General features: G+C 36.9%; 1 protein-coding gene across 1 annotated transcript in view; it reads left to right on the top strand.

The window, feature by feature from the left end:
- Positions 1 to 25,441, top strand: part of LOC123518661 (pyruvate dehydrogenase (acetyl-transferring) kinase, mitochondrial-like) — a 61,614-nt gene extending 36,173 nt beyond the window's left edge. Inside the window, 8 exon segments of the mRNA XM_045279600.1 lie at positions 1,001 to 1,214; positions 1,625 to 1,809; positions 2,392 to 2,553; positions 3,792 to 3,836; positions 16,827 to 16,999; positions 23,908 to 24,132; positions 24,497 to 24,525; positions 24,527 to 25,441. Of these exon segments, the coding sequence (XP_045135535.1) occupies positions 1,001 to 1,214; positions 1,625 to 1,809; positions 2,392 to 2,553; positions 3,792 to 3,836; positions 16,827 to 16,999; positions 23,908 to 24,132; positions 24,497 to 24,525; positions 24,527 to 24,665 (1,172 nt within the window). The 3' untranslated portion in view covers positions 24,666 to 25,441.
- Positions 25,442 to 26,823: the final 1,382 nt, after the last annotated feature.

Here is a 26,823-nt window from a genome sequence, read left to right as displayed (position 1 = left end):
TCTTCACTTAATCCATTCCAGATGTCTACTGTCCTATGTGGAAAACTGAACTTCTTGATATTCCTATGACACTGAATTTTCATGATTTTCTTGGAATGTCCTCTTGTTTGTCTGTCTCCCTGCTCCGTCAGTGTTACCAGGTCTTGTCTATTTATCTTCTCCATACGGTTTATGGTGTGTGTGTTTGTAATTCACCTCGGTCATCTGCTGGTCACCCAGCCAGTTTTCCCCATTACGTAGCGAGCTCAGAGGTCATAGACCAATCTTCGGGTGGGACTGAGACCACATCAACACACAACACACGCCGGGAAAGCGAGGCCACAACCCCTCGAGTTACTTCCCATATCTATTTACTGCTAGGTGAACAGGGGCTACACACTAAGAGGCTTGTCCATTTGCCTCGTCGCTTACCGGGACTCGAACCCGGCCCTCTCGATTGTGAGTCGAACGTGCTAACCACTACACTATGTGGTATATGTGTATAGTCATGATTACTTGTTTTATTTGCTGTAATATTTATTGAGTCGTGATTAGATTATACTTATTGACTTAAAGATTACTCCGTGAAATATTTGATGACTTAAAGATTACTATGTGCAACTTGATACAAAGACTTTGTAATGAAAATAGTTTTATTTCAAAGATAGCTGTTAACTTTGAATCATTATTGTCAATGGAAATAGAGTTTGGGCAAACTTTTTATTTATATCAGCATTCTAATTTATATCAATTAGCAACAATAACCAACTGTGTCATAAAAGACTTGCATTGGTCATGGTTTATCCCAGGCTTTCATGATATTGAATATAAATATTTATGGTTTATAGTGTATAGATGGTAAATAGTAAGACATGTCCTGTATGTATCATGAAAGCTTCAACTCCTGGGATATGATCTTAAGATTTGAAAGCATCTGATGGAAATTGCATGTTTTCATTGTTGTAAGTTGTATTTTACCTGCATTAGCCCACATTTCTGACCCTGGCCTCTTCCCCAACAGGAGAGAATGCTACTATCTCTGAATCCTTCTTGTTCCTGAAGAAGGAGCTGCCAGTGCGCCTGGCCAACATCATGAAGGAGTTCAACCTGTTGCCTGAGAACCTGCTCCACATGCCATCTGTAGGCGCCGTTAGAGATCTCTATCGACGCAGCTTCATGGACTTGCTTGAGTTTGACACTGGCAACACCCCAAATAGCACTGCCACCTTAGAAAAGTAAGTCCCTGGTATTTACTGAAGTGGACCATTGGCATAAACATTCTTAAAGGGACAGCCACAACAGAACACATGATTCCAGTTCTTAGCCTCTATTCTTTAATGCTCCATTCATCTCATTCTCTTTTTCCTTATGTCTTTCAGACAGTATTTCAATTCTGGCCTGCCATTTTGTAAGTGTCTTTGTACACATTGCATCTAGACTGCTGTTGAAATAATATATGTCTCTATTAGTTGGACCTTACCATTGTTACATTCTTTAGCTTTAAATACTGTGATTGTTTAAGCTCCCATAACTCCATTGATAGCCATTTTATCTGTTCCTCTTATTCTATCTCTGATTTTATATCTTCATTTTGTATGTTATATATTGAAATTGCTGTATTTTTTAATGAGTTATTTTTCTTTAGGTTCACAGATGCGCTGGTGAAGATACGCAATCGCCACAGTGATGTTGTTATGACGATGGCTCAGGGCGTGATGGAGCTGAAGGATGCACATTCAATTAATGCCAACACTGAGGCTAATATCCAGTACTTCCTTGATAGGTTCTACATGAATCGTATCTCTATCCGAATGCTTATTAACCAACACAGTAAGTTACTCATTTCCTTCAGTAATAAAATACTACAGGATCTTCATTTAATGCAAGATGGTTTCTACAATAGGCACTTTATTATAGATCCTTAATGTAGAACAAATATTTTAATTAAGTGGTATTTGAAAACAAAGTTTTATCACCTCATTTTGGGGATTTCAAAGTGAAAGAAAAGTCAAAAGCTGAAAAGCAACAAAGTTTTCTCACTGGAATAGAAAAGTGCTCAGATATGAGATAACTTTTTTTTTTTTTTTTTTTTTTTTTTTTTTTTTCCTTCTTTACTATAATTTATTTATTTGCTCTGGAAATATCAAAGTATTGGTTGAGGGGAGAATATAGAGATTACAGACATTAGTTTTTTATTCTGTACTGGGGAAAAAAAAAAACAGCACAAGATGTCTATTTAGATCATTCTGCAAGGAAGATGTTACTTGCTCCTACCGTGGAATTTTTTTTGGATAGATAGCTATTGTTAGTTAAGTAGAGACTAATAGTCTTACTGATCTCAGTCAGGTAAATGCTGAATTCTAAATATTTACTAGATAGACATAAGGTTAACACTAACTTATCTCTTGGCAGCTATTCTATTTGGGGATAGCATCAACACTCAGAACCACATTGGATGCATTGACCCTCACTGTGATGTGGTGCGTGTAATTGAGGATGCATATGCCAATGCTCGATTTCTGTGTGACCAGTACTACTTGGCTTCTCCTGAGCTGATCCTCACACACCATAATGGTAGGTCGCCCCATTTGCTTTTTTGCCATATAGTACACTTCATCAAAATCTCGGACAACGCAACACCACATGTCCCTCTACAAGACACCATATGGCCCACAACACCAGCTCCTTATACTGATCAGTACATTTTAACCTTACGTCACTTGTATTGATCATTCTTATCCTATCATATTGTCATGATATATTTTGCACAAGATAATCATTGCCTTTCCAAGGACTGTGGAGTAACACATTGCTCATTTGTACCCATTGTAACTTTTCAGGGTGATGTTAACTATTACTTTGTATCAGTCGTCACTATCCTATCACATTGTCATAATAAATTTTGCACAAGATAATAATCGTTTTTCAAAGCACTGTGGAGTAATATATGGCTCAGTTGTACCCATTGCAGCTCTTCTGGGTTATATCACTCTTAAAACATGCCATGCTACATTAGAATGAAAATATACATCACCCTTGTGCTTGTTGCTTTGGTCACCCTTTGTAATAGGAATGTGGTGGCAGTGTTCTTGTAGCCTTGCCATATAATGTGTGGTCAGACTGTTCCCTCCTATCACAAGGGACAATTACTCTATTGTCATATCTTATTCATTGTCATGTGTGACTAAATTTCAAATTGGCACTTAACGTAAAGATTTCATTTACTTTTTAGAATCCATTTTATGACTGCCTTGTACAACCATCTTACATCACATTTGACATCAAGCATCAGGTACACAAGGCACAGCATAACAGCAACATTTTATGTGTGCTCTTTCCATGAATTATAAGTCTTCAGAAAGAGCTGTGAATTACAGAAGCTCTTGGTGAGTTACATGTAGATATTCTGTTTAGTTTTTAATTATATTGAACATGGGATAACTAGTATATGTGATGTGTGTTTTGGTAGCAGCCTATGTTTTTGAGGTTAGCAAAATTTTTAATATTGCTATCTACTCAGTTTTATTTCTAATACAAGCTGTGTGGTGTCTCTCTCTTATGAAGAGGATAAACTATGACGTTATCTATGATGAAACCCAAGAACCATGTTATCCTAAGATGATAGGAGGTAATTTGTCTATACTAATTAAAACCTGTGATTAATTAATGTTTCCCCCTCTCACTCTTTAAATCCTTTCTTTCTAGCTTTTTAAATCTTTGACATGTACCTCTTTTCATCCATGGTTATTGTGAGTGTGTGGGTGTTGCTTAGTTTGTCTAATGGTAGTTGCTTTACTCACTTGCTCCAACAGAGAGGGACAAGACTAGCAGAGTCATAAAGCGAACAGATGGCCCAGGTATGTATCTTGAAGCATGCACCGTCATAATGCATATTGTGTTGTAGCCTCTTACCTTGACTCTCAGACTCCCTTTGATGTAAATTTTATGAAGATGAATGAAATGTCTTTTTGTCACTCCTTCACAGTTTCTCATTAATAAGCCAAATTGATGTGGTTTCACCTTTAAGATACAGTTGAAAGATTTGTCACTAAAACCTTTAAACCCAGTTGCAAGGTTTCTGTCATTAGACCTTTAAAACTCAGTTGAAAGATTTGTCACTAAACCAGTCTGTGCCTGAGTTACAAATAAATATTTTTTAGAATAGAATCATTCTTGGTGCTTGTAAATGGTTTGTTGGTGCACAGTAGGAGGCCACAATCCTGGTCTTTGCCCTCAAAGAACTTCCTACCTTGTCACATTAATTGCTTACAACTGTTTTTCATCATTACTTATGAAATTCAACTTTCAAATACAACATTAAAACCTCCTATGTAATTTACATTTGCTTACCAGTGCCTTTTGATTCATCTCCATTTTTGTATCTACAATTTCTGATTTTTCAGAGGTGTACGCATGTATTTTATAAAGTAACTGTAAAGCATAAGTGTGCTTTCATTCATCTTTTATGTATACAAGTAACACTACAAATCTTGTAAATTATAGGGAGTTAGTGGTGTTTGTATTTATCTTTTTTCCTTTAGATTACTTAACCTACTAGCTAGATAATTTTTGCATAACTTATTGATAGCACAGTGGTTCTCCAAAAGGGAACCTTAATTACTGGTCACATTACCCTTTTGCTGGGAAATTGATGATACAGCAATAGATGACTTTGTCACAACACATTATATGCATGCAGTGGCTCTCCAAAGGTGATAGCACTTACTAGTCACATTACACTTTTGCTGGGAAATTGATGATACAGGAAGTTTCTTATGACGTCCAGATAAGTGGGTCAGATCAGTCATCATGCATTATCAACATTATCATTAACATGTTTGATGTGCCTACAGAAATAAAATGCCAGTATCCTTGTCAAAATAATCATGAGGTATCTGGTGGTTTGAAGCAAGCAGTGTAAGCTACAAAGCTACCATTCTTATACATATCTGCTGTTAGGTACTTTTGAGCATTATATTATCTCCTTTGTATTCACATGGCCGTGTTATGCAACACTCTAGTCTTCCGCTGGGTAGTACTGAGCTCTTAAATTTAATGTAATGCATGTGACAACCCACTGACATCATTGATTATACCCTGCATGTCAGTGACATTCACAGTCATGGCCAGCAAAATTTATCTTCAAGGTACACCCACTTATATGGACATCTCTGAACAAAACACAGGGAGCTGAAAAAAATTAGTATAACTTGATTGTGCATTTTAAGACGATAAGAATCGGCAATTGATATAGTACCTTATGTAGAATTAACTCTTTACCAAAACACTGGTGGGAGCCATTGTAGAACTTAAAATTTGCTGTGAAGACTTGGCTGTTGCTTCCTTAGCTTCACAGGGGTGCTGAGGTTGCTGATGACAAGATGAAAGCTGCATTTACCTTTTCCTGAGAAAGTATTATACCACAGTGTAGGATATTTGCATTATCCATCTTATTGTAAGTGACTGCTTCATTTGTATATTTATTATACATTCATCTTTCTGTCCTCAGTATGATTTGTATTTTAATGTTATATTTATGCTTGAAGAATTTATATTTATGCTTGACTGTTGCATGAATCACTAATTTGAAAAGTATGTTTTCAGCTGAAGAGGATTATGATCTATTCTGGCACCTATTCTGTGGGGGGGGGTGGAATGTGTTATAGATTAATTCTCACTACAGATTGTATAAATACTAGTTTTAGATCCACAAACATTTTTGATTTGTAAGTGATAACAGAGTAAAGTGTATTCCACATTTGTTTGCAGATTTCAGTAGTATATTTAGGTTTGTTGACAGTTGTATGCCAAACTAATGGGAACAAGTCTCTAAGATTGTTTTTTGTATTTATATACATGTCCTCAGTAGAGAGAATATGAAAAAAAAAGAAAAAAAGAAATCCAGATGATTTGCTATTACATTTTTGGTTAAGTCCTTTATCTAGCCACCTCTGCTTAGTTCCATCCACTAACTTTTATGATAAGGCACTTTTAATCTATTTTCTTTTTATCATAAAAGTTAGTGGATGGAACTAAGCAGAGGTGGCTAGATAAAGGACTTAACCAAAAATGTAACAGCAAATCATCTGGATTTTTTTTTTTTTCATATTCTTTCTACTGAGGACATGTAAATAAATACAAAAAACAATCTTAGAGACCTGTTCCCATTAGTTTGGCATACAACTGTCAACAAACCTAAATATACTACTGAAATCTGTAAATACATACAAATTTTTGTATTTTTTCCTTTTTTAATTGACCAGCATTATTGATAATGTAGGTAAAGAAATAATAATGGTAAAATAGTGTTGTAGTATTGCTACTTATTTTAATATATAATTGAATTATCTAAGATTGCTGCTTGTAGGGTAACCTTCCTTGAAGTGAAATTGTTCTTGGATTTTATAGACCCACTTATCTGTTTAACAGTCTTAACATTTCTGTATTTGTGGGATTTCTAAAGTATGCCTTCCATCTCTATTGCTAACACACACACACACACACACACACACACTCACGAGACGCGGTAGAGGAAGGACGCAATACCGTCGCTCCCGAGAATCAGCTGATCTTCACTACCTTTGTTTGGGTTTACAGTGGCCTGGGTGAAAAGTGTGGACTCATTTTTTTTTTCATGAATACAGTGTTAAATAATAATGAGTGAGAAAGATATTCCATCTAAATGCAGGTATGTGACAAGGGAAAGGATGAAAGCTGATGATGACAATGTTGGTGAGGGAGAAAGAGAATTTGAAGGCTTTGATACGGCGCAAACTTCACTATTTGATAGAGTCTTGACTATCGAATGTAAATTAGATAAATTGATAAAGGAGAGTATGGGAATGAAAGAGAATGAAGAACAGGATAAAGAGCTCCAGAAATTGAAAGAAATGATAAAAAGAGTGGAAGAAAACGAAACTAGGCTAAGAACCGAAAATGAAGAATTAAAAGTCCAAATAGCGAACTACAAGAAATTGATGGAAGAAGGACTCGGTAAAGCCGAGAAAGAAAAAGAGAAGCTAAAAGATCTAGTTAACAAAGAAGAAGAAAGAGTACAAGACGTGATTAAAAAAGAAGTACAAGCATGGAGAATCCAAGATAAGAAAGACAAGGAATCATTTCAAGAAGTATTTCAAGAACAGTTAAAAGAAAGAGATGAAAATATGACAAGCAAAATGATAGGAGTCCTCAAGAAAAAAGAAAATTTAGTAAGAGAAATTGCGGAAAAAAGAAGAGTGTAATTATTTTTGGACTGAAAGAAAAAATGTTAAATATAGACCAAGAAGGGAAAAAGACGAAATGAAATCAGTAAAAGACCTACTAAAACATCTGAATGACGAGGATAGACAGAACTTAGAAGAGGAAGTAGAAGAAATCCATAGAATGGGACCATATCAAGAAGGAACAGTGAGACCAATTAAGATATTACTAAAATCACAAGCAGCAGCAGAAGTACTATATAGAAAAACAAAACTCAGAGAAACAGAAGGTTGCAAAGATATATATATAAAGAAAAATAGAAACGAGGAGGAAAGGAAGAGACACAATGAACTGGTGGCAGAAGCAAGAGAAAAAATAATGAAAGGTCAGAGGAGGAGAAGAAGGCATTTTTTTGGAGAATTATAGGAGACAGGATAAGGAAATGGTATATAAAAGAGAAAGAAGAGAAAAAATGGAGCAAGTTTAACTAAAAATGATAAGAACAAGAGATTAAAAATGATGTATACAAACATAGATGGGATTTTATCTAGTAAATTAGAATTAAGAGATTACATAAAGAAAGAAGAACCAGATATTGTATGCCTGGTGGAAACAAAGTTAAATGAGGCAATAAAAATAGACATAGATAAAAGGTATAATATATGGAGGAGAGACAGAGTGGGTAAAGGAGGAGGAGGAGTCATGATGATGTTAAGGAAGGAGATAGTGGTAAATCAAGTGGAGTTTGGGAAGGAAAATCAGAAATACTGTATGTTAAGATGCATATTAACAAAAGGAGTTAACAATCATTGGAACATATGTGCCACCAAAAACAAACTCATGGACTAACCAAGAATATAGAGACATGATAGATGACACAATAAGGAGTCTTACAAGAATCATTAAGGAAAGGAGAAAAGTGATATTGGTAGGAGATTTCAACTGTAAGGAGGTAGACTGGGAAAATTATGAAAGTGGTATGGGGAAGATGCCTGGGAGATAGATTCCTGAACCTAATGATAGATAATTTGATGGTCCAAAGAGTAAAGGAAAACACAAGATTCAGAGGAAACGATGAGCCGGCAAGATTAGACCTAGTTTTTACAAGGGATATACCAATTAACGATGATATAAGATACAAGTGCCCATTGGGAAAGAGTGACCATGTAATATTAGAAATGGATATAGAAGAAGGAAAGGAAGATAGAGATGAATCATACAAAGGAGACCGATTAAATTACAGAAAGGCTGATATTGAGAATCTCAAGAACTATTTTAAAACGTAAACTGGGAGGAGATGGAAAACTCATTAACGGTTCAAGAGAAATATAACTTATTTTTGGAAATATACAAAACTGGGGTCAGGAATATGTTCCCAAAATATAGACCTAAAGAAGAAGGAAAGAAAGATTGGTTTAATGCAAGATGTGCTAGGGCAAAGGAGAAACGAGATGGAGCATGGAAAAGGTGGAGAAGAAACAGAAATCCAGAAAATAAGGAAAACTTCAAAACAGCAAGAAATGAATATGCTAAGGTGAGAAAGGAAGAAGAAAAGAACTATGAAAAGGACATTGTCGAAAAATGTAAGGAACAACCAAAATTGTTCTACAGATTCATAAATGGAAAAATAAGACAAAAAGAAACAATAGAAAGGTTAAAAGGAGAAAACGGAATGGTGGAAGACCCAAAAAGTATGGCAGAACTGTTAAATAGTAAATTTCATGAGGTCTTTACTAAGGAATCCAAATTTGAAAGACCACAGGGTAATAGAGAGACTGTCTATATGAAAGAGATTAAAGTAACCAAGCTTGAAATAAAAAAGTTGATGACGGAATTGGATGAGGAAAAGGCAATGGGACCGGATGAAGTCTCAGGCAGAATACTGAAAGAATGTAGGGAAGAACTAGCAAGTCCAATATACAACATCATAAAATGCTCAATAGAAAATGGAACAGTGCCAGTGGAGTGGAAAAGAGCTGAGGTGGTTCCCATATATATAAGAGCGGAAGGAAGGAAGAACCTTTAAATTACAGACCGGTATCACTAACTAGTGTAATATGCAAGATGTGTGAAAAAGTAATAAAGAAGCAATGGATTGAGTTTCTTGAAGACAACAAAATATTATCAAATAGCCAATTTGGTTTTAGAAAAGGTCGGTCATGTGTGACAAATTTATTGAGTTTCTACTCTAGAATAGTTGATAAAGTACAAGAGAGAGAGGATGGGTTGACTGTATTTATTTAGATCTAAAAAAGGCTTTTGATAAAGTGCCACATGAAAGATTACTATGGAAGTTAGAGGAGAAGGGTGGCTTAAAAGGAAGCACATTGAGATGGATGAAGAATTACTTAAGGGGGAGAGAAATAAGGACGATAGTTAAAGATATGAAGTCCAAGTGGAGAACAGTAGACAGCGGAGTGCCACAGGGGTCAGTATTGGCACCAATACTTTTTCTCGTATATATAAATGACATGCCAGAGGAGTGAACAGCTACATAAATCTGTTTGCGGACGATGCGAAACTGTGCAGAGTCATTAAACAAAAGAGGATTGTGAAATACTACAGGAAGACTTAAACAAGATCTGGAAATGGAGCAAAAAATGGGAGATGGAATTCAATGTGGACAAAAGCCATGTCATGGAAATGGGAAAAAGTGAAAGATGACCAGTGGGAATCTATAAGATGGGAGATGGAGTAGAACTAGAAAAAGTAAAAAAGGAAAAGGACTTGGGAGTGACAATGGAAGAAAATAATCAACTGGTAAGCCATATTGATAGAATTTTCAGAGAGACATATAATTTGCTAAGGAATATTGGAGTAGCATTTCACTATATGGACAAGGAAATGATGAAGAAATTGATAAGTACTAAAATAAGACCTAGATTGGAATATGCAGGAGTTGTGTGGACTCCCATAAAAGAAACACATAAGAAAATTAGAGACTACAAAAATGGCTACAAGAATGGTTCCAGAATTTAAAGGGATGGCATATGAGGAGAGACTAAAGGCAATGGATCTACCAACCTTGGAGCAGAGAAGAGAGAGGGATCTGATACAAGTTTATAAATTGATTAATGGAATGGATGAAGTGGATAATGAGAAACTGATCCTGAGAGAAGAATATGACTTTAGAAGCACAAGATCGCATAGTAAGAAACTAAGGAAGGGACGATGTCTGAGAGATGTTAAAAAATTTAGTTTCCCGCAAAGATGTGTTGAGACTTGGAACAGTTTGAGTGAGGAAGTGGTGTCAGCAAAGAGTGTACATAGTTTTAAAGAAAAATTGGATAAGTGTAGATATGGAGACGGGACCACACGAGCATAAAGCCCAGGCCCTGTAAAACTACAACTAGGTAAATACATACACACACACACACACACACACACACACACACACACACACACACACACACACACACACACACACACACACACACACACACACACATACATACATACACGGCCCGGTAGCTCAGTGGTTAGAGCGTTGGCTTCACAAGCCAGAGGGCCGGGGTTCGATTCCGGGCCGGGTGGAGATATTTGGGTGTGTCTCCTTTCACGTAGCCCTGTTCACCTAGCAGTGAGTAGGCAGGATGGAAATCGAGGAGTTGTGACCTTGTTGTCCCGGTGTGTGGTGTGTGCCTGGTCTCAGGCCTATCCCAAGATCGGAAATAATGAGCTCTGAGCTCGTTCCGTAGGGTAACGTCTGGCTGTCTCGTCAGAGACTGCAGCAGATCAAACAGTGAATTACACACACACACACACACACACACACACACACACACACACACACACACACACACACACACACGCACACACTTTATTCACTGGTGATGCAAAGCTGCTAAGAGTTATCAAAACCAGAGAGGACTTGTCTGCTGTTGCAGGAAGATATGAAAAAGATCTGCGAGTGGAGCAGGAAGTGGAAATTGGAGTTTAATGCCAAGAAATGTCACAATGGAACTAGGAAAGAGTAAGAGAAGACTGGTATGGAACTATATGATGGGAGAGCAACAAATAATGAAGACTAAAGAAGAAAAAGATATCGGAGTGACCATTCAGGAAAATCTGAGCCTTGAAAAACACATAAGCAAGATACTTGGACTATCATATAAAATGTTGATTAATATAAGAGTGGCATTTATTACATGGATAAAGATATGATGAAAAAAAATCATCACAAGCACGATACGCCCAAGGCTGGAATATGCAGCAGTGGTATGGTCTCCGAGCTCTTAAAAGGATATAAGAAAATTGGAAAGGATACAGAAGATTGCTACAAAAATGGTGCCAGAATTAAAGGACTTCCCATATGAAGAATGACTGAAGGAAATGTCACTGCCAACCTTGCAAGATAGAGGAGAACGTGGGGACCTAATAACAATGTATAGGATAGTAAATGATATTGAAAAGATTGACAAAGAAGACCTGCTGCTGTTGACAGAAGATGGAAGGACAAGAGGACATGAAAAGAAGATCAGGATGAGGCAGTGTGTGAAGGATATTGGAAAATACAGTTTTCCACACAGAACAGTAGAAAAATGGAATACATTGGATAATGATCTTACAGCACATAATGTGCATAACTTTAAGGAAAAATTAGATAAATGAAGATATGGAGACAGGACACTATGAGCTCCGTACGAACCCTGTACAATACAACTAGGTAAATAAACACACACACACTGCATAGTGTAGTGGTTAGCACGCTCGACTCACAATCAAGTGGGCCTAGGTTCGAGTCCCGGGGACGGTGAGGCAAATAGGCAAGCCTCTTAATGTGTATCCCCTGTTCACCTAGCAGTAAATAGGTACGGGATGTAACTCGAGGAGCTGTGGCCTCGCTTTTCCGGTGTGTAGAGTGTGTGTTGTGGTCTCAGTCCTAACCAAAGATCGGTCTATGAGCTCTGAGCTCACTCCGTAATGGGGAAGACTTGCTGGGTGACCAGCAGACGACCGTGGTGAATTACACACGACACGGTCAAGGACGGACGCGGTGCAGACGCTCCGAGCATCAGCTGATTTCCACTATCTGTTGTTTGTATTTACAGAGGCCTGGGCGAATATGTGGCACTCATTTTCAGGAATACATTATTAGAAAAGCACGAGCAAGGAATTTACAGAGGCCTGGGCGAATATGTGGCACTCGTTTTCAGGAATACATTATTAGAAAAGCACGAGCAAGGAAGAGATTACATCTAAATGCAGGTATGAGACCAGGGAAAGAATGCAAGAAGAGGATGAATATGTTGAGAGAGAGAGGGCATTGAAAGGTTTTGATATGGCAGATACTGGCTTACTTAAGAGAGTGTTAACGATTGAACGAAAATTAGATAAATGGATAAAGGAGAGTATGGGAATTAAAGAGAACAAAGAACAGGAAAAAAAGTTTCAGAAATTGAAAGTAAGGATAAAAAAGAGTGCAAGAAAACGAAGCTAGGCTTAGAGCAGAAAACAAGGAACTGAAAAAGGAAGTAGTTAAGTACAAGAAACAGATGGAAGAAGAACTCGGTAAAGCCGAGAAAGAAAAAGAGGAGCTGAAAGATCTAGTAAACAAAGAAGAGGAAGGACTACAGGACGTGATTATAAAAGTAAGTACAGGCATGGAGAGTCCAAGATAAGAAAGACAAGGATAATTTTCAGGTGATTCAGGAACAACTAAAAGAAAGAGATGAGAATATGGCAAACAAAATGTTAGGACTCCTTAAAGAAAAAAGAAAATCTAGTAAGGGAAATTGCAGAAAAGAAAAAAGTGTAATCATATTTGGACTGAAAGAAAATAATGTAAAAGAGGAAATGAAATCAGTCAGACCTACTAGAATATCTAAATGACGAAGATAGGCAGAACTTAGAAGAGGAAGTAGAAGAAATACACAGAATGGGTCCTTATCAAGAAGGAACAACGAGACCAATTAAGATACTACTAAAATCACAAGCGGCAACAGAAGAATTATTATATAGAACAACTAAACTCAGAGAAACAGAAGGTTGCAAGGATATATATATATATATATATATATATATATATATATATATATATATATATATATATATATATATATATAAAATATATAGAAATGAGGAAGAATGGAAGAGATACAACGAACTGGCGGCAGCAGTAAGGGAAAAAAATAATGAAAGGTCAAGAGGAGGAGAAAAAGGCTTTTTTTTTTGTTTTTTTAATTCTAGGAAACAGGATAAGGAAATGGTATATAAAAGAGGAGGAGGAGGAAAAAGTGGAGCAAGTTTAATTAAAAGTGATAAGGACAAGAGACTAAAAATGTTGTATATGAACATAGATGGGGTTCTATCAAGTAAATTAGAATTAAGAGATTACATAAAGAAAGAAGAGCCAGATATTGTATGCCTGGCTGAAACAAAACTAAATGAGGCAATCAAAATAGACATGGATAATAGATATAATGTATGGAGGAGAGATAGGGGATAAAGGAGGAGGAGGAGTCATAATAATGTTAAGGAAAGAGATGGTGGTAAACCAAGTGAAATGTGGGGAAGGAAAAGCAGAAGTACTGTATGTTAAGATGCATATTGATAAAAAATAGTTAACAATCATTGGAACATATGTGCCACCAAAAACAAATTCATGGACCAATCAAGAATATAAAGACATGATAGATGACACAATAAGGAGTCTAACGAGAGTCATTAAAGAAAGGGGAAAAGTGATATTAGTAAATTTCAACTGTAAAGAAAGGACTGGGAAAATTATGAAAGTGGTATGGGGGAAGAAGCCTTAACCTAATGATATAGATAATATGATGGACCAAAGAGTAAAGGAAAACACAAGATTCATAGGAAACAACGAACCGGCAAGATTGGACCTGGTTTTTACAAGGTATACAAATGAACGATGATATAAGATATAAGCTCCCATTGGGAAAGAGTGACCATGTAATATTAGAAATGGATATAGAAGAGGGAAAGGAAGATAGAGATGAATCATACAAAGGAGACTGATTAAATTACAGAAAGGCTGATATTGAGAATCTCAAGAACTATTTCAAATACGTTAACTGGGAGGAGATGGAAAACTCAGAGAGGGTGCTAGAGAAATATAACGTATTTTTGGAAATATACAAAACAGGAGTCAGGGAATATGTCCCGAAATGTAGACCTAAAGAAGAAGGAAAGAAAGATTGGTTTAACACAAGGTGTGCCAGGACAAAGGAGAAAAGAGATGGAGCATGGAAAAGGTGAAGGAGAAATAGAAATCCAGTAAATAAGGAAAACTTTAAGGCAGCGAGAAATTAATATGTTAAAGTGAGGAAGGATGAGGAACTATGAAAAGGACATTGTCGAAAAATGTAAGGAGCAACCGAAATTGTTCTACAGATTCATATATGGAAAAATAAGGCAAAAAGAAACAATAGAAAGGAGTCTAAAATTTGAAAGGCCACAGGGTAAGAGAGACAGTCTATATGAAAGAGATCAAAGTAACCAAGCTTGAAATAAAAGAGTTAATGAAGGAATTGGATGAAGAGAAGGCAATGGGACCGGATGAAGTCTCAGGCAGAATACTGAAAGAATGTAGGGAAGAACTAGCAAGTCCTATATACATCATAAAATGTTCAATAGAAAATGGAACGGTACCAGTAGAATGGAAAAGAGCTGAGATGGTTCCCATATATAAGAGCGGAAGGAAGGAAGAACCTTTAAATTACAGACCGGTATCACTAACTAGTGTAATATGCAAGATGTGTGAAAGAGTAATAAAGAAACAATGGATCGAGTTCCTTGAAGACAACAAATTACTATCAAATAGCCAATTTGGCTTTAGAAAAGGTCGGTCGTGTGTAATAAATTTACTGAGTTTCTAATCTAGAATAGTTGACAGAGTACAAGAGAGAGAGGGGTTGATTGTATTTACTTTGATTTAAAAAAGGCATTTGATAAAGTGCCACATGCAAGGTTACTGTGGAAATTAGAGGAGAATGGTGGTTTAAAAGGAAACACATTGAGATGGATGGAAAATTATTTGAGGGGGAGAGAAATAAGGACGGTAGTCAAAGATATGAAGTCCAAGTGGAGAGCAGTAGAAAGTGGAGTTCCACAGTGGTCAGTGTTGGCGCCAATACTTTTTCTCATTTATATAAATGACATGCCAGAAGAAGTGAAGAGCTACATGAATCTGTTTGTGGACGATGCGAAACTGTGCAGAGTTATAAAGCAAAACGAGGATTGTGAAATACTGCAAGAAGACCTAACTAAGATCTGTGAATGGAGTAAAAAGTAGGAGATGGAATTCAATGTGGACAAAATGGAAATGGAAAATAGGAAAGAGTGAAAGACAACCAGTGGGAATCTATAAGATGGGAGATGGAGTAGAACTGGAGAAAGTAAAAAAGGAAAAGGATTTGGGAGTGACGATGGAAGAAAATAATCAACCGGCAAGCCATATTGATAGAATTTTCAGAGAGACATACAATTTGCTAAGGAATATTGGAATAGCATTTCACTACATGGACAAAGAAATGATGAAGAAACTGATAAGTACTATAATAAGACCCAGATTGGAATATGCAGGAGTAGTGTGGACCCCTCACAAAAAGAAACACATAAGGAAGCTGGAGAGACTAGAAAAAATGGCTGCAAGAATGGTCCCAGAGCTTGATGGGATGACATATGAGGAGAGACTAAAGACTATGGATCCTCCAACATTGGAGCAGAGAAGGGAGAGAGGGGATCTCATACAAGTTTATAAATTGATAAACGGAATGGACCAAGTGGACAATGAGTATCTGATCCTGAGAGAAGAATATGCCAGTCGAAGCACAAGATTGCATAGTAAGAAGCTGAGGAAGGGAAGATGTGTTAGAGATATTAAAAAGTATAGTTTCCCGCAAAGATGTATTTAGACGTGGAACAGTTTGAATGAAGAAATAGTGTCTGCAACGAGTGTGCATACTTTTAAAGTAAGATTGGATAAGTGTAGATATGGAGACAGGGCCACACGAGCATAAAGCCCAGGCCCTGTAAAACTATAACTAGGTAAATACACAAACACAAACTATTATTAACTTAGGAATGTTTTGTCAGTCTCATACCCAACCTCTCATTACACTTGTATCCCTTCCAACCCGGATGTTTCAACAATTATCTTTATTCTTTATCTGCTTAGTACTATTTTATTATTACATCTCATCTTCTCTGTACAGCCATACTTCAAATGCACATTTGCATTGTTGACTTTTTATTATCCTCTCTGTACTTACCAAATTTTTTACATACTCCATCACAGCATTCTTAAATAACTCACTTTTTCAAAATTACCATGACCTTGCTCTTCTGTATTCCAAGCAACATCAAGGTTTTCATACTACATTTATACATTTCATATTTAAAACTTACTCGTTAAACACTACATACCTTGCTGCCATTCTAGTCAAGTCTACTCCTGCTTGTCCCATTTAAACACTTGCTCTCAATAGTCTTCATATTACAGTTTTGGGCATAACCACAAGCACTGTACAAGTTTAAAGTGATAGCTCTTCTGATGAGAGTAAAAAGTCCTGTACAAGTTTAAAGTGATAGCTCTTCTGATGAGAGTAAAAAGTCTTCAATCAACATGGTGTTTTGAACACAGTCTGGTTTGTTTGATAATTTAAATGTTTCTCTGCTCTTTGCAGCTGACAAAAACCCAGTATCAGTGGTCTATGTACCCTCCCATTTGTACCACATGCTATTTGAGCTCTTCAAGAATGCCATGAGAGCAGTAGTGGAGCACCATGGCCCTGCATCAGACACCTTCCCCCCAGTACATGTGTTGTTGGTAATGGGTCAAGAGGATCTCACCATCAAGGTTTGTCCTGTGTGTATGTGTGTGTACTCACCTAGTTGTAGCATACAGGAGGGGAGTTATGCTTGTGCTGTCCCACCTTTGTTATCCTGAAAATTATCCTTTATCTTAGTTATGTTTTGTTGTTGCTTTGGTAATTTCTCTATCTAATGTATTTGAAGCTTCAGCAGTTCTTTGTGGAAAATTGTATTTCTTCATGTCCCTCCTACATGTGCTCTTCTTCAGTTTCTTCCTGTGCCCCCTCGTGGATCGCTCATCTCTCATTGCTAAATTTTCTGTCATACTTGTTGATTCCTTTTATCAGTCTAAATGTTGCAATCAAATCTTCTTCCTTCGTCTCTGTTCCAGGGACATCAGATCCTTCCTTCGTCTCTATTCCAGGGACATCAGATCCAATCTTAACAATCTCTCCTCATAAGGGAGGTCTTTCAGACTTGGAACCATCTTTCTTGCAGCTTGCTGGATCCTCTCTAGCTTTTTAATATCCTTCAGATTCAGTGACCAAACCACTGCTGCATTTTTCAACCATGAATGTACCCAGGAGTGTGGAGTCGGAGTCAAGGAGTTGAAGAGTCAGCTGCTTTTGGCCAGAGTCAGAGTCTGAGTTGGAATTGGAGTCAGAGTTGGAGTCGGTAAAAATATGAGCGACTCCGACTCCTTTATGTGATAAATTTTCGAGTAAAGATTCCACTTCATGGAGATTGGAGATTCCTACAAATTGGGAGAAATTGACTTTGTGGAGGATGTGTCCAATCAAGCACTACGTATAAAGATAATTTTTATTAATTTATGATAATTATATAATCGTCAAGTACACTTTTATTATGGATTGACTCGAAAATATGTAAGTATTGATTCTCTTAACTTTCGTCTCTTTTGGGTGTGGCAACTAGCGGGCTTTTTGTTTAATCTTTTCCCTTGGCCACCATCCCTCATGTTAAAAAAAAATAGACTATATTGTTGTACTAAAAAAAAAAAAAAAAAACGGTCGGAGTCGCAACCTTCAAATTTCCTGGAATTGGAGCCAGAGTCGCAACAATTAAATTTACTTGAGTCAGAGTCGGATTTTTGAAAATCCGACTCCACACCCCTGGATGTACCAGTTACATTAATCTTCATCATAATCCATCAATATGAAAATGCCACTCTTATATTCTTGAGTAGATTATAAGTTTCCACACAATTTTACTTATGTGCTGGTGACATATCATTCATAACAATTACTCCTGTCTTCTTCTGTGTTCCTTTTCTGAATGTTTTCTTTCCCAAACGTACAAAAATAGACCACTTGGAATTTGTGTGTGTGTGTGTGTGTGTGTGTGTGTGTGTGTGTGTGTGTGTGTGTGTGTGTGTGTGTGTGTGTGTATTTATTTACCTAGTTGTAGTTTTACAGGGCCTGGGCTTTATGCTCATGTGGCCCCGTCTCCATATCTACACTTATCCAATTTTTCTTTAAAACTATGCACACTCGTTGCTGACACCACTTCCTCACTCAAACTGTTCCAGTCTCAACACATCTTTGCGGAAAACTATATTTTTTAACATTTCTCAGACATCTTCCCTTCCTCAGTTTCTTACTATGCGATCTTGTGCTTCTAATGTCATATTCTTCTCTCAGGATTAGTTTCTCATTATCCACTTGATCCATTCTGTTAATCAATTTATAACTTGTATCAGATCCCCTCTCTCTCTCTTCTCTGTTCCAGGGTTGGTAGATCCATAGCTTTTAGTCTTTCCTCATATGTCATCCCTTTAACTTCTGGAACTATTCTTGTAGCCATTTTTTGTAGTCTCCAATTTCCTTATGTGTTTCTTTTTATGGGGGGTCCACACAACTCCTGCATATTCCAATCTGGGTCTTATTATAGTACTTATCAATTTCTTCATCATTTCTTTGTCCATGTAATGAAATGCTAATCCAATATTCCTTAGCAAATTATATGTCTCTGAAAATTCTATCAATATGGCTTACCGGTTGATTGTTTTCTTTCATCGTCACTCCCAAGTCCTTTTCCTTTTTTACTTTTCTAGTTCTACTCCATCTCCCATCTTATAGATTTCCACTGGTCGTCTTTCACTTTTTCCCATTCCCATGACATGGCTTTTGTCCACATTGAATTCCATCTCCCATTTTTTACTCAATTTCCAGATCTTGTTTAAGTCTTCCTGCAGTATTTCACAATCCTCTTTTTGCTTTATGACTCTGCACAGTTTCGCATCATCCGCAAACAGATTTATGTAGCTGTTCACTCCCTCTGGTATGTCGTTTATATATATGAGAAAAAGTATTGGCGCCAATACTGACCTCTGTGGCACTCCGCTGTCTGCTGCTCTCCACTTGGACTTCATATCTTCAACTACCGTCCTTATTTCTCTCCCCCTCAAGTAATTTTCCATCCATTTCAATGTGCTTCCTTTTAAGCCACCCTTCTCTAACTTCCAGTGTGTGTGTGTGTGTGTGTGTGTGTGTGTGTGTGTGTGTGTGTGTGTGTGTGTGTGTGTGTGTATTTACCTAGTTGTATTGTACAGGGCTCAAGTGGGGCTCATAGTGTCCTGTCTCCATGTCTCCATTTGTCTAATTTTTCCTTAAAGTTATGCACATTATGTGCTGCAACATTATTATTCAGTTTTTCTCGCCCCTCCAACTGCTTACTCTGTATAAGGGCCTTATCCGTCCCTGTATGGAGTACTCTTCACATGTTTGGGGGGGTTCCAGTCACACAGCTTTGCTTGATAGGGTGGAATTGAAAGCTCTCCGTCTCATCAACTCCCCTCCTCTGACTAACTGTCTTCACTCTCTTTCTCACCGCCGAAATGTTGCATCCCTTTCTATATTTTATCGCTATTTTCATGGTAACTGTTCTACTGATCTTGCTAACTGCATGCCTCCCCTCCTCCTGCGGCCACGCTGCTCAAGGCTTTCTTCTTCCTCTCATCCCTATTCTGTCCAACTCTCTAATGCAAGAGTTAACCAGTACGCTCAATCATTCATCATTCACTGGTAAACTCTGGAACTCCCTCCCTGCATCTGTATTTCCAAATTCCTACAACTTGTCTTCTTTTAAGAGGGAGGTATCGAGGCATTTGCTCCCCTAATTCTGGCTGACGGTTTTGGCACTTTTTCTACTCTTTGGAGAGCCAGCGCTCAAGTGGGCTTTTTTCGAACTTTCTTTTTTTTTGCCCTTGGCTGGCCCTCTTCCCTACGTAAAGAAAAGAAAAAAGTGTAATCCACTTCACCATTCTGTGTATAAAACTGTATTTTCCAATATCCTTCACACACTGCTTCATCCTGATCTTCTTTACATGTCCTCTTGTCCTACTATCTCCTTCTGTCACCAGCACCAGGTCTTCCTTCTCTATCTTTTCAATGCCATTGATTATCTTGTACATTATTATTAGGTTCCCTTGTTCTCTTCTATCTTGTAAGGTTGGAAGTCTCATTTCCTTCAGTTGTTCTTCATATGTTAGGTCCTTTAGTTCTGGTAGCATCTTTGTAGCAATCTTCTGTATCCTTTCTAATCTTCTTATATCCTTTTTAGAGTTTGAAGACTCACACCATTACTGCATATTCTAACTTTGGATGTATCATGGTTGTGATGATGTTTTTCATCATATCTTTGTCCATGTATTGAAATGCCACTCTTATATTAGTCAACATTTTATATGATAATCCAAATATCTTGCTCATGTGTTTTTTGGGGCTCAGATTTTCCTGTATAATCACTCCTAGATTTTTTTCCTCTTTAGTCTTCATTATTTGTTCCTCTCCAATTGGATAGTTCCATACCAGTCTCCTTTTGCTCTTTCCTAGTTCCATTATGTGACATTTCTAGGCATTAAACTCCTATTTCCACTTCTTACTCCACTCATAGATTTTGTTTACATCTTCCTGTAACAGCAGACAGTCCTCCCTGGTTTTGATAACTCTTTTAGCTGCTTTGCATCATCAGCAAATAAATTAATATAATTGTTTACCCCTATGTGAATGTCGTTTACATAAATCTGAAACATAATGGGGGCTAACACTGACCCTTGTGGCATTCCTTGTGTTACTCTACCCCAAGATGAGTATGAATCTCTGATCACAGTTCTCATCACCCTATCCTTCAAATAATCTTTTGTTCATTCTAGCAAAGTTCCTCGCAGCCCTTCTATGTTCTCTAGTTTCCAAAGTAGTCTTCCATGAGGGACTTTATCAAAAGCTTTATATATATATATATATATATATATATATATATATATATATATATATATATATATATATATATATATATATATATATATATATATATATATATATATATATATATATATCTCCAGGTATACTGTGCCCTTCTGTCTCTGTTTTCCAGTCCTGCAATAACTCGAGCAGAAGCTTAATAAGTTTGATACACGACTTCTGAATCCAGATTGTCTGTTCGATAGGACTTGTTCCTCTTGTAGATATTTAACCCATTTTTTCTTTGAAATTATTTCACACAACTTCCACAAAACATGTGTAAGTGACACTGGTCTGTTGTGTAATGGTTTAGTTGCCTTTCCTCCTTTAAATATCAGTATTATGTTGGCTCTTCCTCCATTCTAGTGGAACTTTCCCTTCATTTATTGAACTTGTAATTATTTCCCAAATTGGATCCAGTAATTGCTCTTTACATTCTTTCAACACCCAGCCTGGTACACCATCTGGCCCCATTGCTTTTCTAATAATCTTCCAATATCCTCCTTGTGCACTGTGATTTCCTGTACTCCTTGGCAATGCAATGTCAATCTTCTCCAGTGAACATCGTTTTGAAGCTTTCATTCATTATTTCACACATATCCTTCTCTGTTTGGTATGTCTTCCCTCCTTTAATTATTTTTTCTATTGTTTCCTTGTTCTTCGTTTTGCCATTTATAAATTTGTAGAAATTTTTTGGTTCGTCTGCTTTTATCCATCTCATCTTTCTCAAAGTTTCTTTCTTCCTCTCTCCTTACTCTAATATATTTATTTCTTGCATCCCTATTCTGTTGTTTGTTATTGTCATTTCTATGTTTTATAAGTTTCTTCCAAGCTTTATCTTTTGCCTTTTTAGCTTTATGCATCTAGCATTGTACCAAGTGGTTTTTTTTTTTTTTTTTTTTTTTTTAACTATAAAAAGATACATATTTCTTTACTCCTTCATTATATTTCTGTATTATTTTCATCTGTCTCCAGTTTACTTTTTTACAGTTAAAGTCTCCAACTAAAAGTATTGTTCCATCTCTTCTTATCATGTTATATAGGCTCTTAATCACCTCTCTTTGCATATCTTTATATTCTTCATTTCCCCATGTATTTGTCTTAGGTGGCACATATGTAACTGATTTTTCTCTTCTTCAATTCCTCTGTTTTGATTGATACTCCCATCACTTCCGCTTTGTTCTCACCATATTGCACACATATTATCACGAACCATTATTAGCACTCTTCCTCCCCCTTTATCCTTCCTGTCTCCTCTCTTAGTTTTGTTTCAACGATGCACATTACATCCGGCTTTTTCTCTTTCAAATAATCCCTAACCTCCAACACACTGGATAACAATCCATCTGTATTAGTATAAGTCACTCTCAATTTCTTGCCTCCTCCATGATCTCCTCTTTCTTCTGTAGGTACCACTTCTTTAGTCTCATATCTAGAACCCTCCAGTAGAAATTCTTTTTCTCAATCTCCGTCCTTTTCTTGTTCTTTTCCTTAGCTTCATTTTTTATCACTTTCTCCTTTTCCCTCTCCTCTATGTTCATATATCTTTTTTTCTATATATATTTGTGTTCAGTATCATTGGCCAGCTTCCCTTTCCTAGCCATAATTTCCTCCACTGCCACTTGGGATCTCATTCTCCCTTTCATTGGTCTCCTACCCCCTTCACTGGATCTTCCTAACCTTATCACTTCCTCTACCTCCTGGTCCAGTTCTTGCATTCTATCTTGAACTTGTTTGGTAACAGTTTTGGCCAATTCTCTCTTCACGTTCTCTCATGAATTAGTTTGGATTTTTCTTTTCCTTCATCCCAAAAATCATGAAGCTTTTCCTCTTAATACTCATTCAAGTCTTTGCAAATTCTTTGTATAATGTGTGGTCAATCTTCCTTGTGATGTTGCCATATATCTAATTATTTTAAAAAGAAAAGATAACTGTTCTCTATATTAATTTAATAATGCATGACTTCATGAAAGAAAGTCACCAAAGACCCAAAGATCAAAGATAATTATGTCATAAGTAAATTGAATTTTCTGAAAAGAAGTGAAAATGAGACTGGTAGTTTATATGTATTTGCTGTTATGTGCACATATGTCTAATATGATAAGTGGTGGAAAGAAACACAGGACTTGTAGAATTCAAAATTATTTTTCTAAGAACACATTTATCTAAGTCTGCCTTTTTTTTTTTTTTTTTTTTTTTTTTTTTTTTTTATACTGTTTGATAGCATTGTGGTGTTGTGTATGATAGCATTGTGGTGGTGTGTAAAATATCTTGTTTGCACTGGAACAAATCCTTTTAATTGGCTTCAGATATTCCTGCTGCTTCTGCTGTATACTTTCTTGCTTGATTTGTCAGTATGTAGAAGTTGCCTGCGATTTGCCTTCTCTTATAAAAGGTAGGTGTTAATATTTAGACAAATTCCTTGGTTTGGCAGTGCAAGACAGTATAGGATGTGGAAGTGTCTGGGTGTCTTTCTATTGTGGCAACCACATGAGATATGGCCCGGTTTGTATCCCCTTCCCCGTGGAAAATCCCGCCATGGGATTTTGCATGTTGCTGGACCTAATATGTCTAAACATCATGCATGTACTTGAATTTTTTTTCCCCTCCCCCTTTCAAGGAATAAAGTATTCTTAATAAATTCCTTCTTTAGAAATTAAGAGATATAGGAGAAATCTGCACTCTTTTCCAGCTGTCCGATCAGGGTGGTGGAATTCGCAGAAGCCTGATGGACTTGCTCTTTAACTACATGTACTCCACGGCACCTCAACCCGCTGTCTCTGGCCTAGACACTCCTCCCTTGGCTGGCTATGGCTATGGCTTGCCACTATCTCGACTGTACGCCCGCTACTTTCATGGTGACCTGCAGGTGACCTCTTATGATGGATATGGGACAGATGCCACAATCTACTTGAAGGTTTGTGAAAATTTTCCAGGTTCTAGTGAAACATGTGAATTTTGTAATACTGAATGGTTGATTATGTATGAATGACCAGGTATACACATGTAATTTTTATTGTACTTTCTTCACATATTTACTGCCTTCTCCATGTTCAATCTTTTAACGCCAGTTTGCTCTTGTCTTAGGTACTGTATTGAGCAGTTTAGTGGTGTAGTGGCTAGTATGCTTGAAGTCCCATTATAAATCCTAGACTAAGTATGGTTTTGTCTCCTTTGACTGCATCCTGTTCACCCAACTCTGGATCCCTGTAGCTTGCTGTCTTTTGTGTTATAACAAATAAGAAGAATCAGCTAATTTTTCCCCCCCCCCCCTCTTCCAGGCACTCTCAAGTGAAGCGAATGAACTGCTCGGTATACAATAAGACCTGCCAGCGTCAATACTCCACTCCAGTCCAGACACATGACTGGTCTTCACAGGTTCACTCTGCCATGTTTATTCGCCCCTTCAGCACCACGTCACGTAACAAGCATGAACAGAAATCATCATAGCCTTTGTGAGGCATAGTGTTGCCACTACAGACCCTCTCCACCATATCATACTATGTAGTCTTCTAATGTAGAAGTGTCAGTCCAGATATGACCCTTAGGGCACTCTGTAATTGAGGTTGAGTTTTCAAATCAAAGGTGATTGCTATTATTGTTGTAATTATATACATGACTCAAATTAGGTTTTACAGTGGACTTGTCTGTTGTTAGGTAACTGCCAAAGATTTTCTTCCCATTAATTAAATATAGATGAGTTCTTTTATAGCTCAGGTTCACGTATTTGTATTGTACCATGTGACTGAGGTTGGGAAACCCTCAAATGATAGACTGCTCTTTGAGAGAGCTACACAGACATCATAAATCCTAACATACAATGCCTTCACGCACTTGAAGAAACATTTACTCGGGTTTCAAGAGACTATGGCACTAAAGTTCTGGGATTCAGTGCAGAAATAGTGGGCCATTATGAGTTTATTACTTGTGACAAAATCTTGGCCATGAAGTATATATGGCATTTAGATTGGTGCTGAGGTTGCTGCAGAAAAATTCTTCATCTTAATAGTGGTGGCTTTTCTTGAAATCTTCCATGATTCTGATCTGGCATTTTAAAGTACAGATTAGCAATCACTGATTGCATAGTTTTAATGAAATATTGACATGAGGATAATTCAAGTTTCTTGCATCTTTCAAAAATTGCTATTAGGTCTACAGTAATTTTTTAAATAATATATGGAAGACATTTCTTAGTAAAAAAAAAAAAAAAAAAAAAAAAAAAAAAATTGGCTTTGCCCAAACACTGTAACTTGCCAGCTTCTTGTATACATAATTTTAATCAACTTGAGACACTTTTTCACCCTGCATGCATAATTTGTTGCGTGTTAGCAGTCACTCACTAAGCGGGTATGATATGTTGCAAACCAGGACCAGATACTAATGGCAGTACAGTAACTTTGTTTTCTCTGACAATTTATAGTTATTACTTTTATTGAAAATGGTGCTCCTCTGAAGGAAATACTTTTACCTGGTAAAAGTTAAGATTTTCCGGATGAATTGTTTGCCGGACTGTCTTACTTGAAGCACAAAATGACACATCCATTGGCTACTAAAACTATTGCTGTCATAGCACTCCACATCATTATGTCTACTCAGTTAAGAAACAATTAGGGAACAAACAGTATTTGTGGTTACTAGAAATAATGAACAGATTACATAACAATGATGTGAGGAGGAGCTGCATCAGCATTAGTATGGTAGGTTCGGTATTACCAACCCATCATTGTAGTATGATTACTCAGGCCATACTGGATTTGGTAACAAAGCAATGCAATTAATGTATTAAGTTGATTCATATTTAGCCATAGCAAATTGTATTTTATCAAAGATATTTGGACTGGTGAAGCTCACTGGTCTACGTTAGGCTAAGATTTAAAGGTTTATACATATATCCAGTTCTAAAAAAACATGTAATGCTGCATCCATCAGAGGAAATATTTTTGACAGTGTTGTTAGTATTAATGGTGAGTGTTCATGACCTGAGAACAGATTATTGTGCATAGGTGTTTGACTCAGCAAAGCCAAAAGTACAGATACTGTTAGTGTGTTGAGATCACTCTTATACTAAGTCAGTGTATCCGGCTGCTAGTTCATTTTGTGTGAGTGATGTGTCCTTTGTAAATAGAGATCAATATTTTTATTTATTAAAATCCATTATGGACTATATTTTCTTTTTCTTGCCTTAATGTGAGCTCTGAGACACAAAAGGTTGTTTTCTACAAGTGCTCAAATATATTAAAGACAAAACAGAATAGCTCTAGAATACACCCATGACTAAGGAAATCTGACCAGGATAAATTGTTCATTAGAGGCACTGGCTCAGACACCCTTGACAGAATATCATCTTAGTCCTTAGATATCGTGATCAATGATCATGAGCCATGTTCCTTGAAGCCTAGTGCTTGTCACTAAACTACTTCCTCCCTCCATTCAGATAAGTTGTTTTGAGGTTGTTACATATACGAATACAGGCAACACCCGCTTAACAAAGGGGTTACGTTCTTAAAAAAACCTTCGTTAAGCGAACCAATTATAACAAGTTTAACCCCTGACTTGAACTTCCATTGAGAGTAAACAAAGCGAGAGTGCATCATAGTACAGTGAAAGG

Source organism: Portunus trituberculatus, chromosome 44 (assembly GCF_017591435.1).
Source record: "Portunus trituberculatus isolate SZX2019 chromosome 44, ASM1759143v1, whole genome shotgun sequence".
Classification (NCBI taxonomy): domain Eukaryota; kingdom Metazoa; phylum Arthropoda; class Malacostraca; order Decapoda; family Portunidae; genus Portunus; species Portunus trituberculatus.
Note: the sequence above shows the minus strand (reverse complement) of the source record. Positions and strands in the feature narration are given on the sequence as shown.